The sequence below is a fragment of the Canis lupus genome, chromosome 1, assembly GCF_048164855.1.
Source record: "Canis lupus baileyi chromosome 1, mCanLup2.hap1, whole genome shotgun sequence".
NCBI lineage: Eukaryota > Metazoa > Chordata > Mammalia > Carnivora > Canidae > Canis > Canis lupus.
Window position 1 is genome coordinate 50730162 of NC_132838.1, and position 23035 is coordinate 50753196.

At 44.8% G+C, this 23035-nt stretch overlaps 1 protein-coding gene across 5 annotated transcripts in view; it reads right to left on the minus strand.

The window, feature by feature from the left end:
* Nucleotides 1–13825, minus strand: part of AGPAT4 (1-acylglycerol-3-phosphate O-acyltransferase 4) — a 128316-nt gene extending 114491 nt beyond the window's left edge. Inside the window, exon 1 of one of the 5 annotated variants that reach the window (XM_072830014.1) lies at nucleotides 13630–13825. Coding sequence is in view for 1 of the 5 variants with exons in the window: in XM_072830021.1 (XP_072686122.1) it covers nucleotides 12918–12984 (67 nt within the window). In the remaining 4 variants the exon portion in view is untranslated. Of the gene's footprint in view, nucleotides 1–12917; nucleotides 13195–13629 lie in introns of those variants that run through there. The other 4 variants (XM_072830004.1, XM_072830029.1, XM_072830021.1 and 1 more) reach the window with 4 other exon arrangements.
* Between the last annotated feature and the right edge of the window lie 9210 nt (nucleotides 13826–23035).

Below are 23035 nucleotides of genomic sequence, written 5' to 3' on the forward strand. Positions count from 1 at the left end.
CCTGCCCCCAGACTGTGAGATGCCTTTTCCTGTCTTCCACGATCTCTTTGGTCTTCACTGTGAAGTTCACCATCAAAGACCTTGACCGTTGTGTGGTAATCGTGACTTACTGCACAAGTAAGTGATGTAGAGGATTCAGCCCCGCACCAAGGCCATACAACATCAGTAAATGTTTTCCTCTGTACATCTGCCTTCCTAGAAGCCTCAATTCCTCAGGAGCCCAAGAGCTTCCATCTGGTGTCCAAGGCGTCCAGCGTGGGGACCTGGCCATGGCAGGTGGATGATGAGTACTAATAGGAATGACTTGAATGGCCAGTCACATCCACTGCACTATTCCAGACAAACAGCCAGCTTTGGCGTATTAATAACATGGCCACAGTGTCAGTGGAACGTAGCTGCCATACTGCACCCAGGTCAGGGCCTCATCGCTAACAAAGCAGCATTCCTCTAGGCGGGTAGGATATTCTACTTGCCAAAAATCCAGCTAATCATGGAATGTTAGCAAGCTGGGTTTGATGTGGGACAACTCAATAATTTAACTCGACCTCTATTCTAGGAATATATGTTGGTCAGAGATAACAGAACCTTCCAGACTTTTTCTACTGTAGCTTTCCACCACATCCTTACCTAACTGGTTTTATCCTCTTTGATCCTTTTGTCTTTAGTTATGAAGTAAATCTTTAGCTCCTTGCTACACTCATCTAACATGGAACCTTGCACCCCAAGGATCTGAAGAGGCTATGTCCTGTTTCTTGTCTCAACCTGAACACCTGAGCAGGGACTCAAGAGCCAAAGGGCTGGTTTGCCTTTATGGGCTACATGACCCTGGACATGTTACTGAACCTCAGTCTTCTCATCTGAAAATGGAGATGATAGGTCCTACCTTCATGGGTCATGGTTAGGATGAGCTGTTTCTGGAATGCTGCCTGGCACATGATGACCTTAAATGTAGCATCCTCCTCCTTATGGCTCTGGTTTTGTTTGTCTGGAGTCACTGTCTTCCTAGCCACATTTTTTCTGTCACATGGTTCCAGTTTTCCCAGCCCATCAGAATCATGTAGAAAACTTTTTTTTTTTTTTTTTTAAATCGAGCAACCGGAGACTCAATCTGCTGGTCCAAGATGGGCAATTCTAACAGATGGGAAAAGCTGAGAACATGGGTGAGACTCTGTCCCTGAGACTCAGAATAATGTGAGGGAGACACAGCTCCTTGCTCACTGGCAGCCAGGTACTAGTCCCTCCACAGTATCTGTGGCTACATCCCCAACTCTGCACCCAAGACCAAGTGCGGGGGGGCTAGGTCAGCATACCCTTCCTCGTCCAGCTCCACTGAGGTTCACGCTCTGCCTTTGATTTACGTCCTCTTTCCTTCCACTGCAGTCTGGGGTAGGAACCAAACAAGGAACAGAGGCTCCATGGCCCTCCATCTGGGGCTCGGAAGGCCAGCCCAGAGCCCAGCTTCCCCAAAGGAGGGCTGTTGTCAGGAGCAGGCAGCTGGCCACCTGGACTCTACCTGCAGCCATCTCCTTCCTCAACCATCTTAGCCAGGGGACAACTTGTTTCAGTGAAATAATTCTCTGCAGAGCTAAAATTCAGAACTAAATTGCCAAAAGATAAAATTGACAAAACCTTTCTTTGTTTTTGACGGCAACCTTTCCAGAGTCATCTGGATTTTCCTGCCTTAGTCAATGGATTATATCAGATGCCACCCCAAGGGCCGAGGACCATGGTTCTGCTGGATATGAGTGACTCTCAACCATGGACAGTTTTCTTAACTGACTGTTCTTTCTTTTTCTACCTTGCTATCAATTGTTCCTTTTTCACAATTTACCCAGGCAAACAGGTAACCACGTTTAAGCCAGTAATTTCAGGATTATACTTGCTCCTAGTAGGTTCAGGGTAAAATCAGAGTAAGCCTCACAAAGTACATAGGATTTTGACAATAATTTTTCCCACCAGATACTGCAGATTTGGGGCTGTCTTCCACATGGTTGAATCTGTCCTCAGTTAGTCTATTATCTCGTACATGGAATATGTTTTGCCAGACAGATGCCACAGCACCCTAATACTTTGACGGCATTATCTTCATTTTCAATGAAACGTTGAGACAGGTGATTCTGGATATCCATGGTTTTATTTGTTTAAGTAATCTCTATACCCGACATGGGGTTTGAACTCCTGACCCAAGATCAAGAGTAGCGTGTTCTACTGATTGAGCCAGTCGGGCAGCCCAAAAACATGGTTTTGAAAAGAGCACGGACACACACACATACACACACACATACACGAGAGGCCTACCCTTCTTCCTTATTATTCTCAAATATATCTAATAAAACTTAGTTTGCTTGTGCCTGGACAAAGTCCACAGTTCAGATTTTTTTATTCCTCCACCACCATCTTACTGTAAAGGGGAAAAAAAAGTGGTTTATTAGAGTAGTTAGGTATTGAGTACCCCTCTTTCCCTCTATTACAACATGATCTGCCCAGGCTTCTTATATAATGTTTGGTTAGGTTATTCTTCCACCTCCTGGAGAGCGTGGGACCCTGAAAGTGGGGTACCTTTAGAACAGCTTGTTAGGATTTGAATTGGCAGATTTCACATGCCTGACTGTTTTGTTCAAATTTCCAAAGATAACCCCAGTTGAGAAAAATCTTTATGAGAACAGGAGGTAATGTATCGTAAACCAGTGATAAGATAAAAGATATCAGTACTCAGGAGGAGTTAAAGCAACTCCTCATTGGAGAGACAGTCAAGGCAATGGGAAAGGAAAAGAGATTAGAAAGAACAGAATGGGTGCTGGGCTGATCTAGAAAAGGGGTTATTCCAGTAGAAGGGAGTAAAGTCCAAAAAAGTAGGTGACCAGAGCCAAAAAGAGAGGGACTCAAGCAACCTTCCATCAATCATACCATCAGGAACAAAGAGACAAGGAAGAAAACAGAGTCAAGGCAGGCCAGTCCACGGGGATGACCCATCCCATCCCTTAAGACTCACCATTTAGGGACAGTGGAAAAGAGGAAAGGTGGTGGGAGGGACAGCATGATAAATCGACTCTTCCTTCCCACAAAGTCACTCAGAGATCATCCAGCTCAGTTTTCCTCTAAAAACTTTCCACAGAGATGTTCCCCTCAGCAGAGGAAGCTAACTCTGAAGGGTCTGGAGCCATGGCCTAAAGCCATCAAAACAACCAAGCATGCTTTGTCCTAAAAGTTCATATAAATGCTGCATGTTCTATCCTGGCATATCTATGTTTGTTTTATTTTTTTCTATAAAATGAATCTTAGATCTTTCAGCAAACTGATGCTTGGGTGACCTGGGCCCAGTTTATCCTGCAGCCCTGCACACTTGCTGGCACACTTTTCCCAAAATGGCCCCACCATGTTGTTGGTTGGAGAAGTTGGCCTCTATCCTGGCCTCCTGCCCGACCGGGTCGGGAAACGAAGCCATGGGATGCACAAGGCTATCTCCCAGTGTGGGGCCACGGCAGACCTAGGGACAGGCAGCCCTGGTCTCAAGGAGCCCGAGGTCCATCCCACAGAAAGGAAGCAGGTGGCCAGGGATGGGGACCCAACCAGGCTTTGCCACCCTGCCCTGATCCTCCCTTATGCCATGCTGCTTCTTGTGGTCCCTAAAAGGCCCCCAGTCTCTGTGGCCCAGTCGAACGTGTCTAAAGAAGGAGGCCCAGCAGTCTCTAGATTCTAGCTAATGAAATGTTCCTGTGGACTCTGAAAAGGGCAGGACACCTTGCTCACCAGTCTGCTAATCCTCTCCCAGCCCAGAGAGACAGGCAGGGTTGTGTCACATGGTGCACCCATTCTTGGGATATTGCAACTCAATGCTTGCCCAACACCCACAGAACACAACTAGATCCCAGCCTGGCAAAGCACATGTTCAAGAAAGGTACATCTTCTCTGGGGAGCCAAGCCAGAGAGAAGCTGTTACGACCAGACTATCTTAAGGACAAATTACAGTTCAGCCATTTGAGAAGACAGAAGGAATAGGAAAAGGTGGGGGTAGGGGTGGGAGATGAAGTCCCAGTTTGGCTAAAATTGGACCCAATATAAATAATTAAAACAACCAGGCACATTTAAAATATCTCTGCGGTCCTCTCTCTCTGTTTCCCCTATTAAACTTTAACCCCCACCCTTCCACCAGAAATGGAGGTCAAATGAGGAATTTAGTGACACCACATGACTTCCATTATATCATTTGGTCTTAATTCACTTCTTAAAATTCCATGTGATTTGGGGGTTAAGATGTAGAATTTCTGCTCATTTTGAAGATACGGAAGGTCTTTTAACCCTCAAAGAAGATCCAGGAAGGTTATGGGAAAGAACACAGCATGCAAACATACGCAATGCTTTTATAGATGCTGTCCTTTCCTGCACGCAGACCCTGTGTGGCTCATCTTTGTACCCTCAGCGCTTGGCCGCTGGTAGACTGGTTACTAGGATTCAATAAGAAATGCCGCGAGGGGCTCTGGGATTGCATAGGAGTCTGGAAGGACAGACTCACCCGAGCCACACCCCCATGCCCATCCTTCCGGTCCTGGAAGGGAGAAGGGACACAAGGTGACTGAACACCTAGTGTTACCAGGCAGTGGGCTGGGGAGCCGGGCCTTGCCTGAAGTAGGGGCTGGTCCTGGGACACCCAGTGTAAGTGGCCCTCTGGACTAAGCCAGAAGGCAGGAGAGGAGAGGCTTGAAATGCCTACGTGACTGGGAGGGGAGGGTGCTAAGAGGCAAATAAATAACCAGTGAGACCTGGGAGTGGAGCTCCCTGGGTTGGCCTAGAAACTGGGAATTAATCAGGAAATCCCAGCAAAGGCTCGAAGTCAGTTATCAAGCGCTCTCACAATTCTTTCTTTAGATACGTGAATCTATCCCGCCCAGGGGTTGTCCCCCAGAGAGTTCAGCAGGCTGAGGGGCAGGGGCCATTGAAGCAGAAACCTGTGGGTAATCCATATTTGAGGACTTAAGGGTTACAAGTCTGCTTTTCATTTATTTTATTATTTTCCACTTATCTATTTGTTCATTGAAATGAACAAATTGCCCCTTTGGTTTGAGCTGTCCCTTTTCAACCTGGTGAGTGCAAGTTAGTCCAGAGAGATGGGTTCCATGGCTCAGGGAGCCGGCTAACTGGATTTCTGGGTGTCAGATGTAAGATTTCCTGAAAGTTCTCAACTAAGGAAGACTCAGCATCTGGCAATATCTGGAATATTTTTGGCTGTCACTTGAGGAGTAGGGGAGGGGAATGACTGGTAGCCGCAGGGTTACTGCTAAACATTCTGCAATGCACAGCTTAGCCCCACAACAAAGAATTATTTAGTCCAAGATGTCAACACCTTCCAGATTGAGAATTTGTCCTAAAGGAATGTCAGCCTGGGAAGACCGGGGTGGGGGGGCATCAGATGAGGCACATGTCACCCCTGACTCCCTGTGCCTACCTTTCACTGGGCTACAGTACTCATTCGTGCCAGATACTCTGCTTGGTGCTAGAAAGAGTGCAATTGGAAAGGGCATGCCAGGGACGCCTGAGTGGCCCAGAGGTTGAGCGTCTGCCTTTGGCTCAGGTCATGATCCCGAGATCTGGGATTGAGTCCCACATCGGGCTCTTTGCATGGAGCCTGCTTCTCCCTCTGCCTATGTCTCTGCCTCCCCCAACCCTCTATCTCTCTCTCATGAATGAATGAATGAATGAATAAATAAATAAATAAATAAATAAATAAAATCTTAAAAAAAAAAAGAAGAAAGGGCATGCCATCAGCAAGCACTCAGGGCAGTCCTTAGACTAGAGGCGTAAAAGGCGAATTGCCATTTATTTTATTTTTTTAATTTTTATTTATTTATGATAGTCACACAGAGAGAGAGAGGCAGAGACACAGGCAGAGGGAGAGGGAGAAGCAGGCTCCATGCACCGGGAGCCCGATGTGGGATTCGATCCCGGGTCTCCAGGATCGCGCCCTGGGCTAAAGGTAGACGCCAAACCGCTGCGCCACCCAGGGATCCCCGAATTGCCATTTAATATGATGGCATCTAGAGTGACATTTTATGAAGGACGGATGGTGGGATGGAAGAAGAATGTCAGGAATATGGAGGCCAAGGTTCAGGAGATAGGCACAAGGGTGGGGCATGGCTGGAGAAGGAAGCTGCTCACCATGTGTCCATGCAACCGGCCCTTCCCCACGGCAGAGGAGAGAAAAGAGGAGCAAAGAGCTGGGCCCACTAGGAAGGTTCAGAGATTGCATCGATGACAGGGTGATACTGGCAGCATCCTGGGAGAAAGCACTCGGTATGGCCAGGCTCTTTAAAATTTCATCAGCCTGGGTTAACCTCTGTCCACAGAGAGGTGACAGCTCACGAGCGAGTTGACAGAGATGGGAAGGAGACCAAATCTCCCTCCCGGTCAATTCATTTCACTGGTTCTCCTTTGAAAGTTTGTCTGAGATAAGCACGGGCAGTGTCTTTCCAGAGAGTACTCTGCCTTTACGCTAGTGATAAACTTGTTGACAAGAGACAACAACAAAAAAAAGTCTGCCTCTCCACGCACAATCCTTGGAGCCATTCAAGCAGCCACCACCAGGGTCCTCAAGAGCAACTTCTCAGCAAAGTCAATCCTTGGTTAAAAATTAAGTTTTGAAGGGTTCCTGGGTGGTTCAGTGGGCTGAGTCAGGGCGTCTGACTCTTGGTTTCAGCTCAAGATGTGATCTCAGGGTTGTGAGATCGAGCCTTGTACCGGGTTCCACACTCAGCACAGAGTCTGCTTGAGATTCTTTCTCCCTCCCTCCTTACCCTCCCCCCCTCGTCATGCTCTTTCTCTCTTTCAAATAAATAAATCTTTAAAAATTAGTTTTGAGAACAGTTGATATTTAATTTTCTTAAAGATTTTATCTATTCATGAGAGACACAGAGGGAGAGAGAGGCAGAGACATAGGCAGAGGGGGAAGCAGGCTCCCCACAGGAAGCCCAGTGCGGGACTCAATCCCGGGACTCCGGGATCAGGCCCTGAGCCGAAGGCAGACGCTCAGCCTCTGAGCCACCCAGGCGTCCCAGTTGATCTTTAATTTGATGTTATACCCCGCACTGCTATTCAGCTATTCTAACCACAGGGCCCTTGTCCTTCCCTACCAGGTCACCTTTCTGGCTAAACCGGAACAAAGTTCCCAGAAAACCATGGAAGCTTGTCTTCTAGGCTCTGCTCCTAGCTGTACCCCAAGTTCAAGTGACCACTGTCACTTCCAATGTTTCTGCAGTTCCCAAAAACTAGGATGAAAGGGATACAGGGGAAGGTCTGCATGGTAGAGATCTGATCATCATGCCAGAAATGTTTACTGCACATCCGCTCAGTATGTGCTGCCGTGCCGGTCCTGGGCACAGAGGGATGAATACAGCACCCATGGTGTGGAGGGAGCGGTGGTACACAGCTGGGCCCTGGAAAGCAATAGCCTTGGTTCAAATCTCACCTCTGTTCCGTATTGTGAAACCAGGTGAATAACTCACTAATCTTTCTGTGTCTGTAAAATGGAAACTGATAATAGTTTTACCTGCGTGGTGTGTTATGAGGACAAAGTGAATTGATAGATGTGCGGTCTCTGTAATAGCCGGGCACGCAGGAAGTCCTCATTAAAGTGGGCCATTACCATTCTCAGGGAACTGACAGGCTGGCTGGTCACCTGGCATCTCTGATGGTGGCCGCAGGTGACCTGCCATCCCCCAGACTGAGGAATAATCTGCAGGAATTTTAGCAATCAGCTTCAGACAACTATGAAGTCCAAACTGTGCCTCTGTTCTCTTGTAGAGGCCTACATAGAAATAACCATGGAATAGCCACTATGTATAACTCAAATTCAAAAGGGAGAGATCTGTGGCAACTGGAGTTATCTGGAACTCTGGAACAGCTTCCCGCTGGAGGGAGAAGCTGACCTCATCTGAGATCAAAATAACAAAGAAGAGGAACTTGCTAAATGTTTTCTCTGAAGGTCAAACAAGCAGAGGGGGGTGGAGTTCAGATGAACTTCAGTATATCGCCCATATAATCTCCATGCCAAGGTAGAAATCAAGTGGGAGCAAAACAATTCTAAGAGAAGCTACATGACATCAGGAAATGCGAGCAGGAAGTACTCTGACGAGGTTTTAACATTCTTTAGTTTATATATTTAGATTTAAGATGTTCCTACTTGGTTTTGTCAGGAGACACAGACTTGAAATGCATTATGGGAAATCTAGCTCTAAAGGACAAGAGGCTCTCTAGTAAACCGATGGGCATATAATTTTGATGAGGGGGGGAGTTTCTCTTTTAAAAATGCTATACTTGGGGACGCTTGGGTGGCTCAGTGGTTGAGCATCTGCCTTTGGATCAGGGTGGATCCTGGAGTCCCAGGATCGAGTCCCACACTGGGCTTCCTGCATGGAGCCTGCTTCTTCCTCTGTCTATGTCTACCTCTCTTTCTCTCTGTGTTTCAAATAAATAAATAAATAAATAAATAAATAAATAAATAAATAAATAAATAAAAATGCTATACTTGGAGTCCATCTGGAGGGAGCCATAGTCCCATAGAAGTCTACAAGTAACTTGCAATGAGGGAACTTTGAGAGAAAGAGAAGATGTAAGTCTTCTGGACTGTATTCCTCTATGGCTCCAGGGTCAGAAATCCCACCTCTTCCCATTTCATTAATCAACAAATGTTTCCTGACACCAGCCATAAGCTCAACCAGTATGAAAGGTATAAGAAAATTCTAAGATGGATAATGGTCAAACAGCTAGCCACTCTTTCCTCCTCTGCTCAGCACAATCTATATATAAAATTGTTCAATGAAGGAAGCATGCAGTGCCATTAGCCAATAAATGCCTCTCTCAAAAATAACCCTCACTTGTTTAAGGGACTGGTTCCACAATTGTCTCTCTGTTCGTTCCTGAGCTTCTTTAGAAAAGAAATAGTTTCCTATTTATTGCTATATCCATAATTTATAGCGCTTGACACATGATAGTATCATTTGTTGAGTGAATGAATACATGGATGGATGATGGAAGCATCTATGTATGTATACATGAATGAATGAAGGGTGATGGAAAAGTAGGATTTAGGATCAAAGGAGGAAGTAGAACAAAATGAGGACAAAATCAAAGACAGGTAGGAAATCTTTGGTGGAGCCAGAGTTCCTCTTGAAAAACAGAGGAGACAGGTTAGATGGATCATTCCACGATAATGTTCAAAATTCAAAAAGCAAACGAAAATTGCTTTTAAGAGCTTTCTCCTTAGTCATTAGAAGAAAATGGAGATCAATCCGTCACAGTATCTCCCTGAAAAACCCCTCAGATATTTGAAAACTGTAGCTATTTACTCTGTATCCAGTTTTGCTCACAGTTGAGTTGGTAGCATTTGGCAGACAAAGATGCACAATGAATGTTGTTGAAAGCACAAGCTCCTGATTTGAGCTTTCTCTTTCCCACAGCCTTAGCAGTGGTCCTCCCTGGTTCACACCATGAAGCCAAATTTCAGAGCACCAAAACTTCCTTTCCAAACTGAGTCTGTCTTAGGCAAAGACTATTGCAACTCTATGCCCCAGCTCTGGATAGTGTTGGGTGATTATGAAGCCAGGCTTGATCACCTATGTCTCTCAAAACCCTTAGGCATTCAAAAATCCTTCAGCACTGTGAATGCAGAGTCTTCACATACCCTTTAGACCTCCTTTTGACAATAAATTGCACAAAATGCAGTTAAGTCAGCCACACACTTATCTGAACACCCCACAATCTAAAGAGATGGCAATGGTAGGTATCATGAGGATGATGTTGTAGGGGCAGGGATGGGGCCCCCTTTTCCAAATTTCTCACTTGTTTAAAATCTGATTTAAGTCTGGTCTTTACTTTTTGGAGCTTCATCTCAAAAACAATTGGACTAGGCAGGATTTCACCACCTGCTCACATCATCTTTCTCCTACCAGTCTTTCTTCTTCTGGTTTAGACAAAATTCTGTCCCTGAATCTATATTCACCAGCATAGAGTACGCTTGCCCCATTTCCACACTAAAGACAGAACTCTCCCCACTTGGGACAAGAACCAAGAACCATGCTTCATTTCCTGACCCCAACCTCCATCAGCTGGGACAACTTTGCCTTCTTCCCCTTGAATTGTCGTCTCCTCTACTTCCAGCCTTGCGTCCCCATCCTGATCATGTTCTCCTCAAACTAACCAACCTACATCCGCTCTCTCTCATCTCCCTCCAGGAGTCCGCCAGGACTCCTGGTCTCCAGCTGTGTGCACATCGGCACTTGTTGTCACTCCCGTTTGGTGGATCTTTAACTTGGGAGCCCAGACCACAACTTCTCCGTCCTTCACAAACGTCACGGCACCCAATTCAGAGCCTTGCAGACATTGAGGTCTCAGCTCCATGGGCAAATAACTCCAACTCCGGAAGTCCTTTCTTTGGTGTCACCTCTACTCAGCCTCTTTCCTGGGACCCTGAATTTGCTCTGCATCTATAGCTCCGTTGACCTTCCTCAGGTCAGGTCAGGGCTGCTAATTATGTTTTTAACCTCCACTCAGGGTCCAATGATGGGACAGTATTTATTTATTCCTGGCTGTGCTTCCAAAGGATTCTTGCCCTTTGAACTCCATTCCATAAAGTTTTTTTTGTTGGGACTCCTGGGTGGCTCAGAGGTTGCCTTCAGCTCAGGGCGTTATCCTGGAGTCCAGGGATCCAGTCCCACATTGGGCTCCCTGCATGGAGCCTGCTTCTACCTCTGCTTATGTCTCTGCCTCTCTCTCTGTGTCTCTCATGAATAAATAAATAAAATCTTTTTTTAAAAAAAGGCTTTCTGTTGTGAAATGGTTAGGTCTGGAAACTCCAGAGTGCCCCCCTCACAGATTTGGACTTCCACACTGGGCAGCTGCTTTCCAGGGTCATGAGGGTGACTCTACATCCTTGAGGACCATTTTCAGGCTAGAAAAACAGTAACTTAGCACAACTGCTTTCCATGCTCTTTGCAAACATCGGAAGCTTACAATTCAACTGCCATGTGTACTAGCACGCATTTCCAAAGCGACAGTCATATGCTTTTCAATGACACTTCTCCCTGCTTTATGCCCTTTAACTAATTCTCTGGGCTTTAACTCCATTTGCTTCTAGTTAGTCTTGTGCCACGCTATGTAGTCCCCGTTTTCAGATAACTTTTGTATCTGAAACACTCGAGATCTCTTGCACTATAATAACTTTTGTAAGTCCTAGATAAAAGTATATATGTAGGTAAGAATTTCTGCAAACAGAACCTCATTCAAACCACCTCTTCTTCCTGTTTCCACACCGAAGGGTTACTCTGAGGTTTCTAAGTAATGCTTTTGGCTTCAATAGCAGGAAGACACTGGGAGAGCTGAGCGACCTTCACAAATCTGTATTCAAACTTACAGGCAATCTTAAGAATTGAGGATGAGATGACTATTGATCTGTCTTATAAAGGCTGATTTGTAATTCGGAATGCCCGAATTAAGGGAATGGTGTCCATTATCAAATATTTCCTCAGATATACTGAATAAAAGCCTCAGTTTGATTCCTACCTGTTTGTCGGCTCATTTGGACTATGCTTTTATAGCAGATGTGCAATTGATTCTAATTATATTTAACTTTGCTTATTGGGTGCATAGTACCTTTCTCTCATACTTTATATTTTTCCTGAAAATCAATTCTTTTTCTCCCCATGGAGGAGGATAATCAAAGACTCAATAGTTTTAACTTAGGACTTTGATTTGCCCCTGTTGTCCCTGTCCACCGCCCCCCCCACACACACACACACTTCCATGCACACACTTTCTCCCTCTTGTCATGATAGTCTTTTCTAACTGCAGATGCTTGATTCATAATCACAGATGGGTTAACGCTTTCCCAACTTTGAAAAAGAGAAGATCTATGAACCCTACGGACCCTTAATGAGAGCCGTTGGCATGGAGATCCATCCAAGGACAATGTGCAAAACACTGAGAATCCTGCCGTTGGTTACCTTTTGTTACTCACTCCTACTTGTTGAACTTAGCTTTTTTTCTTTTTTCTGCATATGTTCAGGCTAGAGCAAAGAAGCCCTCTTTTGAACATTTAGACTAGGAGGCAACCCTGTGAGGCAGATGATACTATATCTATCGGTGCCCATTCTCAGACACCCTGTTAAACTTTTTTTCAAGGATCTCGCCTCCTCTCCAGAAGTGAGGGCTGGCCCCCTGCTTGGTCTGGTTAAGGCATTAACATCACATCTAGAGCCCTGGTTTTCTAAGACAGACCAGGGACCGGCGGACCTGCATCGACACCCAGTCATTCCTTCCACAATTCCTAGATAGGATGGAGAAATCCAGAGGCCAAAAATTAAGTAAATAAAGAGGTAATCACCAATGCCCGTTTCCTTGACAACACCCCTCCCCCAGCCCTCCTGTGATAGGGAAAAACCAAAATGAAAGTGACTGAGGGGTAGCCACAAAGCCACGCTGGATTTTAGCAAGCGGAGGCAACCGCCGGCCGGAAAGCAGCAGACTCCCAACGCCATACGAACAAATCAATTTATATCGGGGCGGCCTTTGGTGGAGTATTATTTTTGTGGTTGCCATAGAAACGCCAGGGACGGAAGAACGTGTTGCATGACACAGGAGACCGATCCGTAACAGGAACCTTCTCCCCAGCTTCATCTATTGCAGGGGAAACGCTCTCCACCGCCCCCCTCCTCCTCCCCACCAAGGGGAGGGGGCCGCAGAGGGGAAATGCAGCCCGGAGCAGCAGCTCGAAAGCCCACCCCGGCCGGGAGCGCTCCCCCGGCTGAGCACAAAGAAAGGGTCCTGCCCTGGCAGCAAAGCCCCTCTGCCTGGCAGGCTCTGTCCCTCCACGTCCCCACTGTCGCCTCACTTCCTCCTCCACCTTCCACTCTTCCTCGTCCTGTACCTACCCCTTCCAGAGGTTTTAGTGAGGTCCAGCCGAGGAGAGGACAGGGACAGAGAGAGACCCACACGCATCCGCCACGCCCAGGGGTGAAGTCGCCTGCAAACAGCACGAACGGCACATACCTCCTTTCTGGCGGCCCCTGGCACATGGACTTAGAAATCAGAAACTGAAAGGGAGCAGGCTGGGGGTGCAGAAATTGCCACTAGTTTATAGGAGCTGTAAGTCAGCCAACACTGGAAAGAAAAAGCGAGACTCCACCCATGGGGTGGACCCTTCGGGGGAAAAAAAAAAAAAGTGGTCCTCAGCTGACGTCTCTCCCCACCCCATGTCACTTCCTTTTAAAGCTACAATTTAGCAGTTACGGGGAGGGAAGATACGAGCGGGTGTAACATGAGTCACTCCCTTCCCCTTCCAATTAGTGCGAGGAAGGGCTCCGCTCGGCTTCGCGACCGCAAATCTGGGGCTCGGGGACCTGCCCCGAATCGGGAACAAAGCCCGCTAGGTGGCCTCTCAGGTCCTGCCCGCGGCTCCCAAATCCTGTTGCATCCCCGAGCTGAAATGGCTCCTCCAGCCTCCAGCCTCCAGCCTCCAGCCCGGAGCGACTCCGGCCCCGGCTGTGTGCCGACCTGGAAAGCCTCCTCCGGCGGCCCGGTCGGAATTGAGCAAGTCTGGATCGCTTTGTTTTGGAGGATGCGCGCCCTCTGCAACCCCCTCACCTCTCGCGGCTCCTGCGCTGGCCGGAGGTTGCCTTCCACCCCGGAGAGCCCCCAGAGCACCTTCAAGGAAGTAATGCCGAGAGCTCCAGTGATGGGAGACGTTAAGGAGCGGGGGGAAAGCAGCCCCGAGGTCGACGTAGCCTCTCCCTGCAGAGCGGCCACCAGGGTCGATCACCACTGCACACACGCGCGCACACACATGCACACACAGGCGTGCACGTGGCATTTGCATGTAGTGTGTTGGAGAGGGTCTGGGCGGACCTTTCTAATGAAACAGCGTCGTCACAACTTTGAAGGAGGGCGGGCCGTGGAAACTCCAGAAATGCCGGGTTTCTCACAGCCCTACAACATTACCTCACCCCCCTCCAAAGAGTTCAGATGCATGCCCTTCAAATGTTCACTGTTGGAACCACAGTCACAAAAAAGAATCCGAGTATTTAGACATGACTCCGCTGTTCACTCCTATTCTTGAGAAGTCTAGGATCCACAGGGAAAAAGAACATGCTCACGGATAACTAGACCACGTTGCAAAATTACTAAGACCCAACAAACTGCTGAAAAGCAAAACAAAACAGTGTGCCATGAGAACAGAGAAGATGGAAGGGATCTTTTCAGTGATAGTGGGAGGGTGGGAAAGAGGGCATTCGTAACTGAGGAAACCGGGTTTGGACTGGGTCCTGTAGGGTGTGTGGCATGTTGATGGTATGTGATGGGAGAGAGGGAGATGGGGCGTGGATGTGGAGGAGGATAAAAAACATCAAAGGCGCCAGGAAGGAATGTGAACAGAGATCTGAAGAGAAAACCCATTTGTGGCAACGGCTTATTTTAATATCCGTGAGAAAATTAATCTGACCATATAGAAATGCTTATAAAAGATACTTGTAAGACCTTTCGTACAGCCAATGCAATTTCTAAGAGTTGTCATAACTTTTCAAATTATGTTTTAAAGTCCATGTATTATTTCTGGGCAGCTGAGCGGTTCAGTCAGTTAAGCAGCCGACTCTTGATTTTAGCTCAGGTGTTGATCTCAAGGTGCTGTTTGTTGGCTATTTGTGTATCCTTTTTTTGGTGTGTTACAGTTTACGTCTTTTATGTCCATTCATTCATTCATTCATTCATTTTAAAATAGGCTCCACACCCAGAATGGAGCCCAATGCTGAGATAGAGACCTGAGCTGAGATCAAGAATCAAATGCTTAACTGACTTGAGCCACCCAGGCACCCCGATATATTTTATGTCTTTTCAAATTTCTCCACTGACCAGCATTAGTTTTTTACAGTCTTGCTGATTGAATATGTTGCTTGTTCTGACCCTTAACAGGTCACAATGCGCTAAGAATCCTCAAGGAGACTCCCCACTGAGCATGGAGCCCAACTTGAGGTGACAGTAAATTGGTACACTCTTTTTAGAATTCCATTAAACATGATGTATCATGAGCCTTTAAAATGGTCATACTCTTTATGCAACAATTCAACTCACGAGAATTTATGCTAAGGAAATAAGCAGTGATGACCTCAAAGATTTAGGCACAGGAAGATTCATTAGAGTCATTTATGATAGTGAAGATTAGAAATGATTTAAACGTCTGAAGTAGCAGGTTAGTTATATAAATGATGTGATATTAATATAACAGAACACACTCCATAAATTTAAAAAGCTGAATTTGAAAGACATGAGTAAACTTCCACAATATATTAAGTGAAGAGGAAACTAAGGTATATATCAAATGTAAACTCTTCTTTATAATTATACAAATATATATTACATTGCCTATAACGGATTGGAGAGCGCCCCCCCCCCCCAATTCATGTCCATCCAGAACTTCAGAAGGTGTTTTTATTGGAAACAGTGTCTTTAAGAAGGTTATTAGTTAAGATGAGGTCATGCTGGATTAGGAGGAGCCCTAAATCCGATGTCTCGTATTCTTGTAAGAAGAGGAGAGATTAGAGAGGAATATACACAGAGAATGAGGCCATGGGATGTTGGAGGCAAAGCTTGGAGCAGAGTGTCTACAAGCCAATGAATGTCAAAGCGTCTATTCTGGCAAGTGCCAGAAGCTAGGAGAAAGGCTTAGAACAGACTCTCCCTCAGAGCCTCAAGAAGGAACCGACCCTACTGACACCTTAATTTCCTGGCCTCCTGAATTGTGAGAGAACAAATTTCTGGGTTTTAAACCACTCAGTTTGTGGTCATTTGTCATGGAAGCCCTTGGAGACTCATACTGTGTGCAAAAAAGTCATTAAACTGTTAATGATTATTTCTAGGCTGTGAGGTTGAGGATGATTCTTATTTGTTTTGTTGTATTTTACTGCATTTAAAAAAAAAATTCAACCAGGAACACTTACAACTTTAGTAAAAGAAAATGGTTATGAGTAAAACCCAAAGATTCAAAGTTTCCAAAGTCATAGTGTTCTAGGATGATTTAGAACACAAGTGAAGAATAATCAATGATGATTACAACATATTGTAGCTCAAAGATTAAAGTATTTTCAGGAGTCTCAGTTAAAGAGGGAATGCTATGTGTTTCAGAAAAATTTTTTAACCTAAATTTTGGTACTTAAAATGATGAATATCATTTGTCTAAAATGCTAACTTACATACCATGTATTTAACTGCCACGCTAGATGGTTAAGTTATTTTTTTTTTTTTTTGGTTAAGTTATTAATGAGTATTTCGAACAACCTGCTCTTTTAACACCTTGTTAGCTGCATGCTGATGCATTATTTTTTTTTTGCTTTATTTTGTTTGCCTGATGGTAGGATTACAAATATAAGTAAATCCATATAAATATATACACACTTTGAAAATTTCCTCAAATTATAAAATATAAACATATCATAGATTTGCAATTATAATTACCTCTCACTGTATGCTGAATTAGGAGTTGTGGCTGTGTCAAGTAGACAAAGAAAAGTGTATAAATATTTAGTAAAGTCAATTTGAGGTTTGGAATCTTTCATCTTATGTTTACGGGTTGTGTATTTCAATCAACTCTAATTGAGCCTTACAGATGTGTCATATATGATGTTTAATGACCAACAAGCTCATAAGGATATGTTGTCATCCCAATTATTTTAAGTACATTCAAATAGCTTTAATATGAACATTTAATGTTCAAATAACATTAACTATCATGGAGGAAAGTGTAGAGGAACAAAGCAAGATTACCTCCTCTATCTATCTAGATTTACCTCCTCTAAATGACTGTCCTAAGTCATTTCCCCAAATATTAATGTGGATGCAGGACCCCACGTCCATCAACTCTTAATGATCTTAACTCAGAATTGCATTTTAAGTGTCTTAAAAATCATTCTCAGGATTCACGTATCTCCTTTCTCTTCTGGATGTCTTCAGGTCCATTCAACCTGGCAGGGATGACTAGAAAGTCTTTCCCTCCTCCTGAATCCGGGCAACGAGCAGCTGGAAATCATAGGATACGGGAGCAAATCTACCATAAGGGGAGGAACTGAATTCAAATCAATGAACTCATGGGATACTTGGGTGGCTCAGCGGTTGAGCATTTGCCTTTGGCTCAGGGCGTGATCCTGGGGTACCGGGATTGAGTCCCACATTGGGCTCCCTGCATGGAGCCCGCTTCTCCCTCTGCCTGTGTCTCTGCCTCTCTCTGTGTGTGTCTTTCATGAATAAATAAATAAAATCTTAAAAAAAAAATAAACGAACTCTTAGCTGATGGGCAGCAAATTGAAAGTTACCAGCTTCACGATCTGATTTTATTTTTTATTTTGTTAAATTTTTATTTATTTATAATAGTCACAGAGAGAGAGAGAGAGAGAAAGGCAGTAGGCAGAGGGAGAAGCAGGCTCCATGCACTGGGAGCTCAATGTGGGATTCGATCCCGGGTCTCCAGGATCGCGCCCTGGGCCAAAGGCAGGCGCTAAACCGCTGCACCACCCAGGGATCCCAATGATCTGATTTTAAGAGACAAGGTAATACAAAGGAATACTGGAACTTGGGACTTGTGATCTTCGTGATCAAGTGAAAAGAAAGCACACTGTTTTGAGTGGTATTTAACCCTGGGTGATTTTCAACCATTGCACTTTATAATTTTGTGATTTAAAAAGAAATTGATAAGTGTGTATTATTTTTATAAACAGAAAACTAAAGCATTTTCATTTTTAAAAATAAATATTTATTGTTATTAACTGTGACATATGCCTTTCTTGATTTGGCAGCCATTTGAGCCTATAGCCCAATGACACCTTAAAGGGTAATCTGATTCACGTGTGGTTGTGGGGACCATTAGCATGGGCATCATCTGGGAACACATTAGAGATGCAGTCTCCAGCCCTACCCCAGACCTACTAAATCAGAAGCTCCATTTTAATGACATTTCCGGGACAGTCATATGCACAGTAACAATGGAGAAGTACTTGTTTTAATCCACATTTCTGATTTTACAGACGATCTCTCACATCAGAATCCAGGAAGGCTGGGTCCGCTTGTCCTGGGTTACACAACGCACATAAATGAACAGGGAGCAGCGGAAACCAAGGCTCAGTTTTTAATGATTCCTACCTCAAAATTCTTTCCATTCTGTTCTCCAGGCTTCCAGATGAAAAGCAAGTCTGAAAGAAACTCCATTGGCATCAAAATGCTAAAAAGAGAATTTTTACTTAAACTCATGTTCGTTATACTAGGTGTAGTTATTAAAAGTCCATCTATATTCCATGCATTTGAGTTTAAACATAGTCAGTTTTACCCAAAGAAAGTTAGTTTTGGAATATTGGACCAAAATTGGTGAAAAGCATGTGACATCTTTTCTCCATGATCACTCATTTTATCTTGGTTGCAAGCCAAAACAATGTCTAGTCCAACAAAACTTAGCTTCATGACTGATTTCCAAGAGGCTGTAAAAAAGAAAATGGTCTCCATGGGCTTCCTTGTTTTGCTCTTGCCTTGCTCTTGCCACTTCCTAGTCTGCTTGCTCCTTACCAGGGAGCCTGTGCAAAATAAAAACAAAGCATATGATTTCCCCCCTCTCTCATCTCTGACTTTAGACACCACAAAAGTCCTCTCTATAATATGTTTCCTCCTTTAATCTAGCTTTGTTTCTTGCAACAAAGGGTCCTAATTCTTTTTTATTTTTTATTATTTTATTTATTTTTTGAGGGGGCAGAGAGAGGAAGGCAGAGGGAGAAGGAGAGAGAATCTGAAGCAGGCTTCATGGGCAGCGCAGAGCCTGCTGCAGGGTCTGTCTCATGACCCTGAGGTCACAACCTGAACTGAAATCAAGAGTTGGGAGCTTCACCAACTGAGCCACCCAAGTATTCCAAAGGGTCCTAATTCTTCATGTAGATTTTTAGAGTCTCAGCTTTCTCATTCCTAAAATTCGTGAAGTGGTGGTTTAAATGAGACAGTAGATGGGAGGCACCTGAAATAGTGTAGAACCTCAAAAAATGATCTTTCTTGTCTCTTCTCTCCTCAACCCATTCAAGATGACTTACAGACCTTTGCTTCCAGGTGGTATCTCTCTCCTAACCCCTAGACACATTTACCCGCTAACCTGATGAATGTCTTCATGGACGAATCCTAACTGCATCTCAAATTGAACAGGTCCCCTGACGGTCTCTGGCCCCAATTCTGCTAGAGCTCCCCGGCTCTATCTCATAGACAACTCTGTTTCCCTATGTTGGTGAATGGTGATCCCAAAGTTCCCTCGGAGTCTCCCTCTTGCTCTTGCATCTCATCCTCCCTATGGCATGCTGGTAATTCTCTTCTCGAAGATACCTGCCTGCAGGCTCTCCTCCACTGGCACTGCTGCTGGCAGAGGTCGCCCTGGCATCCTCCTCATGGTTGACTGCAAGAACCTCTTCCTCAACTGTTCAGTGCAGCATAAAACTCAAACTCCTCTGGGTAACACACAAGACCCTTCATGACCCGGCCTTCCTCTCTCCTGGATCCCATCTCTCACGTCTCCCCATATCTTTCCCAAGGCCACCTCTTGGCTGACTTGTGCCTCCCTCCCTGTAGGGCTTGCTTACCAAGTCCTCCTGGAGGACCCCAGCCCCTCAAAAGGAAGAGTAGCCTGAGCTTATCTCTACTAGTGCATTTCATCGGTTGCTTTTATATATTTAGTCCCTAATAGCTTGTGAGGGCAGGATGCGTGTTTTCAAAGCTCTGTCTGTCCCAGGGCTCCATTGATGGTAACTGAACGAATGAACATGATCACTTGTGCTTTCACTGCAGGCAAGTGGGATTCTCAGTTTCTACTCCTATAACTCAAAGAGGTTTCTTTTCAGGCATCCTTTTCATCCCGGGTCTTCCTATATTAAACATATTTAAGGAAAAGTTTTAACTCTCCAAGAAATCACCTCCTTCATTTTCATTTATACTGTGTCTTTTCCCCGTCTTTGCTCACATGGATGCATAGCTTATTTGTCTCTAATTATAGGAGTGTAGAAAATATCGTCATATTTTTATTTCACACATCCTACAGTTTTTCTCATCAGGATTTTCTTAATTATCTTCTTAATGGTTTCCAAATTGTCTACCTACTTAGGACATAGCAGTTTTCATAACTGTTCTCCTTTGGGGTAGAACAGCTTTTCCTTCCTGCTTCCACTTACTGGGCACTAAGCACTTTGTATCAGAGGCCCCCCCCTTCCCTGTCATTTTGTAAATGAGGAAGCTGATGATGAGCTGGGTGGAGTCACTTCCTCAAGCAGAGGCAGGACTACCTCTCAAGTGCACCTAATCCCAAACACCAATATTCTTGACTACTGTAGCATACCACCATTACCACAAACGAGGTTCTCTCCTTTGGGGTGATGCCCTAAGAGAAAGTCTCAGAAGAGGAGGGCTTTGCCACTCGCCCATGCATCACTGAATGCACTAATATGTTGCTGCTCATCACCACCTCACTATCCTTTGCTAATTGCCTCACCACACTCTGCAAGTTTCACAGTTTTAAATAATACCAATTTTAATTTTTGTGCCTTGCATGTGAAGCTTTGTTTTACTGACTCTTACCATTTGCAGATATTTTTCTGTGAGATCTATTCTTTAGCATTGACTCTTTATGCCCTGGGCTTGGTATTTACTGTTTGCATGTAAACCGTGATTTGCCAATCTATTTCTTCTATGATGACCACTGCTCCAGCCCTTGTCCTGTCGTTCCATATTATCAGTTCTTATTTTGCGATCATCCTCTCTCTGTGTGTGGTGTAAACTGTTTAAGATGATTAGCAAATTGCCATCCTGTTCTGCCACTTATTAAATAAATCTTCCTTTTGTTGAGTGCACTGACATAGAAAGAGTGCTTTTGGAGAAAGCAGATGTGGGTTAGGAGCCTGGCTGAGGGAATCCATCCTGTTGTATTTAGGGACAGCTTTTCCCAAGGGGAAGTGCACATTCTCTTCTGCTCCTCCAGCAGGGCTCAGAGATGTGGGACACAGGGAGAAACTGAAGCACCCCATGCCTCATCCCACACACCCACCCATGTCCCACCCACAGGGCACCCCTGTCTTTGTTCACGTTGAAGCTGCAAGACACAGAAAAGTCAGCCAGCCATCTCCCAAAGGACTTCAGGTGGCCCAAGGCAATGAATATTGCTGGTCTTGAGAGGCAGACCTGGAGCAGTTGGCTGGATGTCTTAACAACCAATGTCTGGCTAAATTGTGAAATAAATGTTTCTAAGCCAATTCTATAGTTGGGCCTAGATGGAAAAAATGAATTAGGGGCTTCAAACATTCTATTGAGGAAAAAAATATACCCTTCCTTTTCCCTACCTCCATTATTATCCACCACTCCCTCCCCCCATCTTTTCTTTGTGATCTTAGCTCTGTCCATGTCATTTTATAGGATATATTTCAAAATAGTTGTGTCAGGATTGAAGGGAGAGCAAACTTAACTATATGATAGAATCACCAATGGGACAAAGAAGAAACCAGTAACTGAGAAAGAAGTAAAAAGTGTAAAGATTGGGAAAAAAAGAAATAGAAGACCCATTATTTGCAATGACGTATTTGTACAAATAAAATTCCAAAAGAATCTATGGATAATTTTTTAGAATTTATAAGAGAGTTTGGTGGGTCACCATGCTGGCATCAGTGGCATCTACATATCACTGACAGATTGCATTTTCCAAAGATGCCCATGGCAATCTCTGCCATCCCATCACTCACCCTCTGCAGTGTGAGTAACCACTTCCTCATCAAGAGATGGGGTTCCCTCCTCCTCCCCTTGTACCTGGGTGGCCGACTTGACTGTAACTGATAGAATGTGATAGAAATGATGCTGTGGAAGTCCCAGGGCTTAGTCAGAAAAGGCCAGGCAGCTTCCTCCTGGCTCTTTGAATACTCCTGGGCTCTGCAAGGTTGCTCTCAGTGTCCCCTTTCTCAGAACCATGTGGCTAAGCTGTGAGAAGCACAAGCACACGAGAGGTCATATGAAGGACTTCTGTGGACAGTCCCAGAGGGAACCAGCCTGTGAGTCAATCCAGGCCCCATGCCCTCACAAGAACAAAGAAGCCTCCAGATGGTTCCTTAGCCATGTGACTCACCCCCAGTTGTTCAAGTCTTCTCAGCTGAGGCCCCAAACATTTTGGAGCAGAAAGGAGTCCTTCTCACTTTGCCTTTTCTAGCTCATCCACAGACGCTATGAGCATAAAAGAATGGTGGCTATTTCACAACGCTGAGCTTGGGGTAGTTTGTCATAGAGCTTTGCAACATCAAAATATAACACCCATAGGCAGCCCGGGTGGCTCAGTGGTTTAGCGCCGCCTTCAGCCCAGGGCCTGATCCTGGAGACCCAGAATCGAGTCCCGTGTCAGGCTTCCTGCATGGAGCCTGCTTCTCCCTCTGCCTGTGTCTCTGCTGCTCTCTCTCTCTCTCTGTGTCTGTGTGTCTCTCATGAATAAAGAAATAAAATCTTTTTAAAAAAAATACACCCATAATGGGCAATTATAAAAAAAGAAATTTAAAAAAAGGCATATTTACAATAGTATTAAAAAAACTCAAATATCTAAGAAGGGCTCTGATGAGAGAAGGGTAAGACCTTTATATAAGAAACTATAAAGCTCTAATAAGAGAAATTAAAGATTTAAATCAATGGGAGAATACGGACACAAATTCAAATATTCAAGTGAAGATGTAAATTTTCCCTAAACTGATCTGTAATTTTAATGCAACTCATTCAAATCCAGCGGATGTGTAAGTTGATCCTAATATTTACATGGAAATGCAAAGAGCCAACAGAATAAGGAGGGAAGACCTACCATTTCAGATCCAAGAGCTATGGGTGTGTATTATAAAGCTACATTGATTAGGACAGTGCAAGGATAAACAATAGACCAATGGAGCAGAATGGAAAGCCCAGAAATAGATCTATGTATTTAAGGGCACTTGATTTATGATGATAGTGGCACTACAGGACAGTTAGGAAGGAA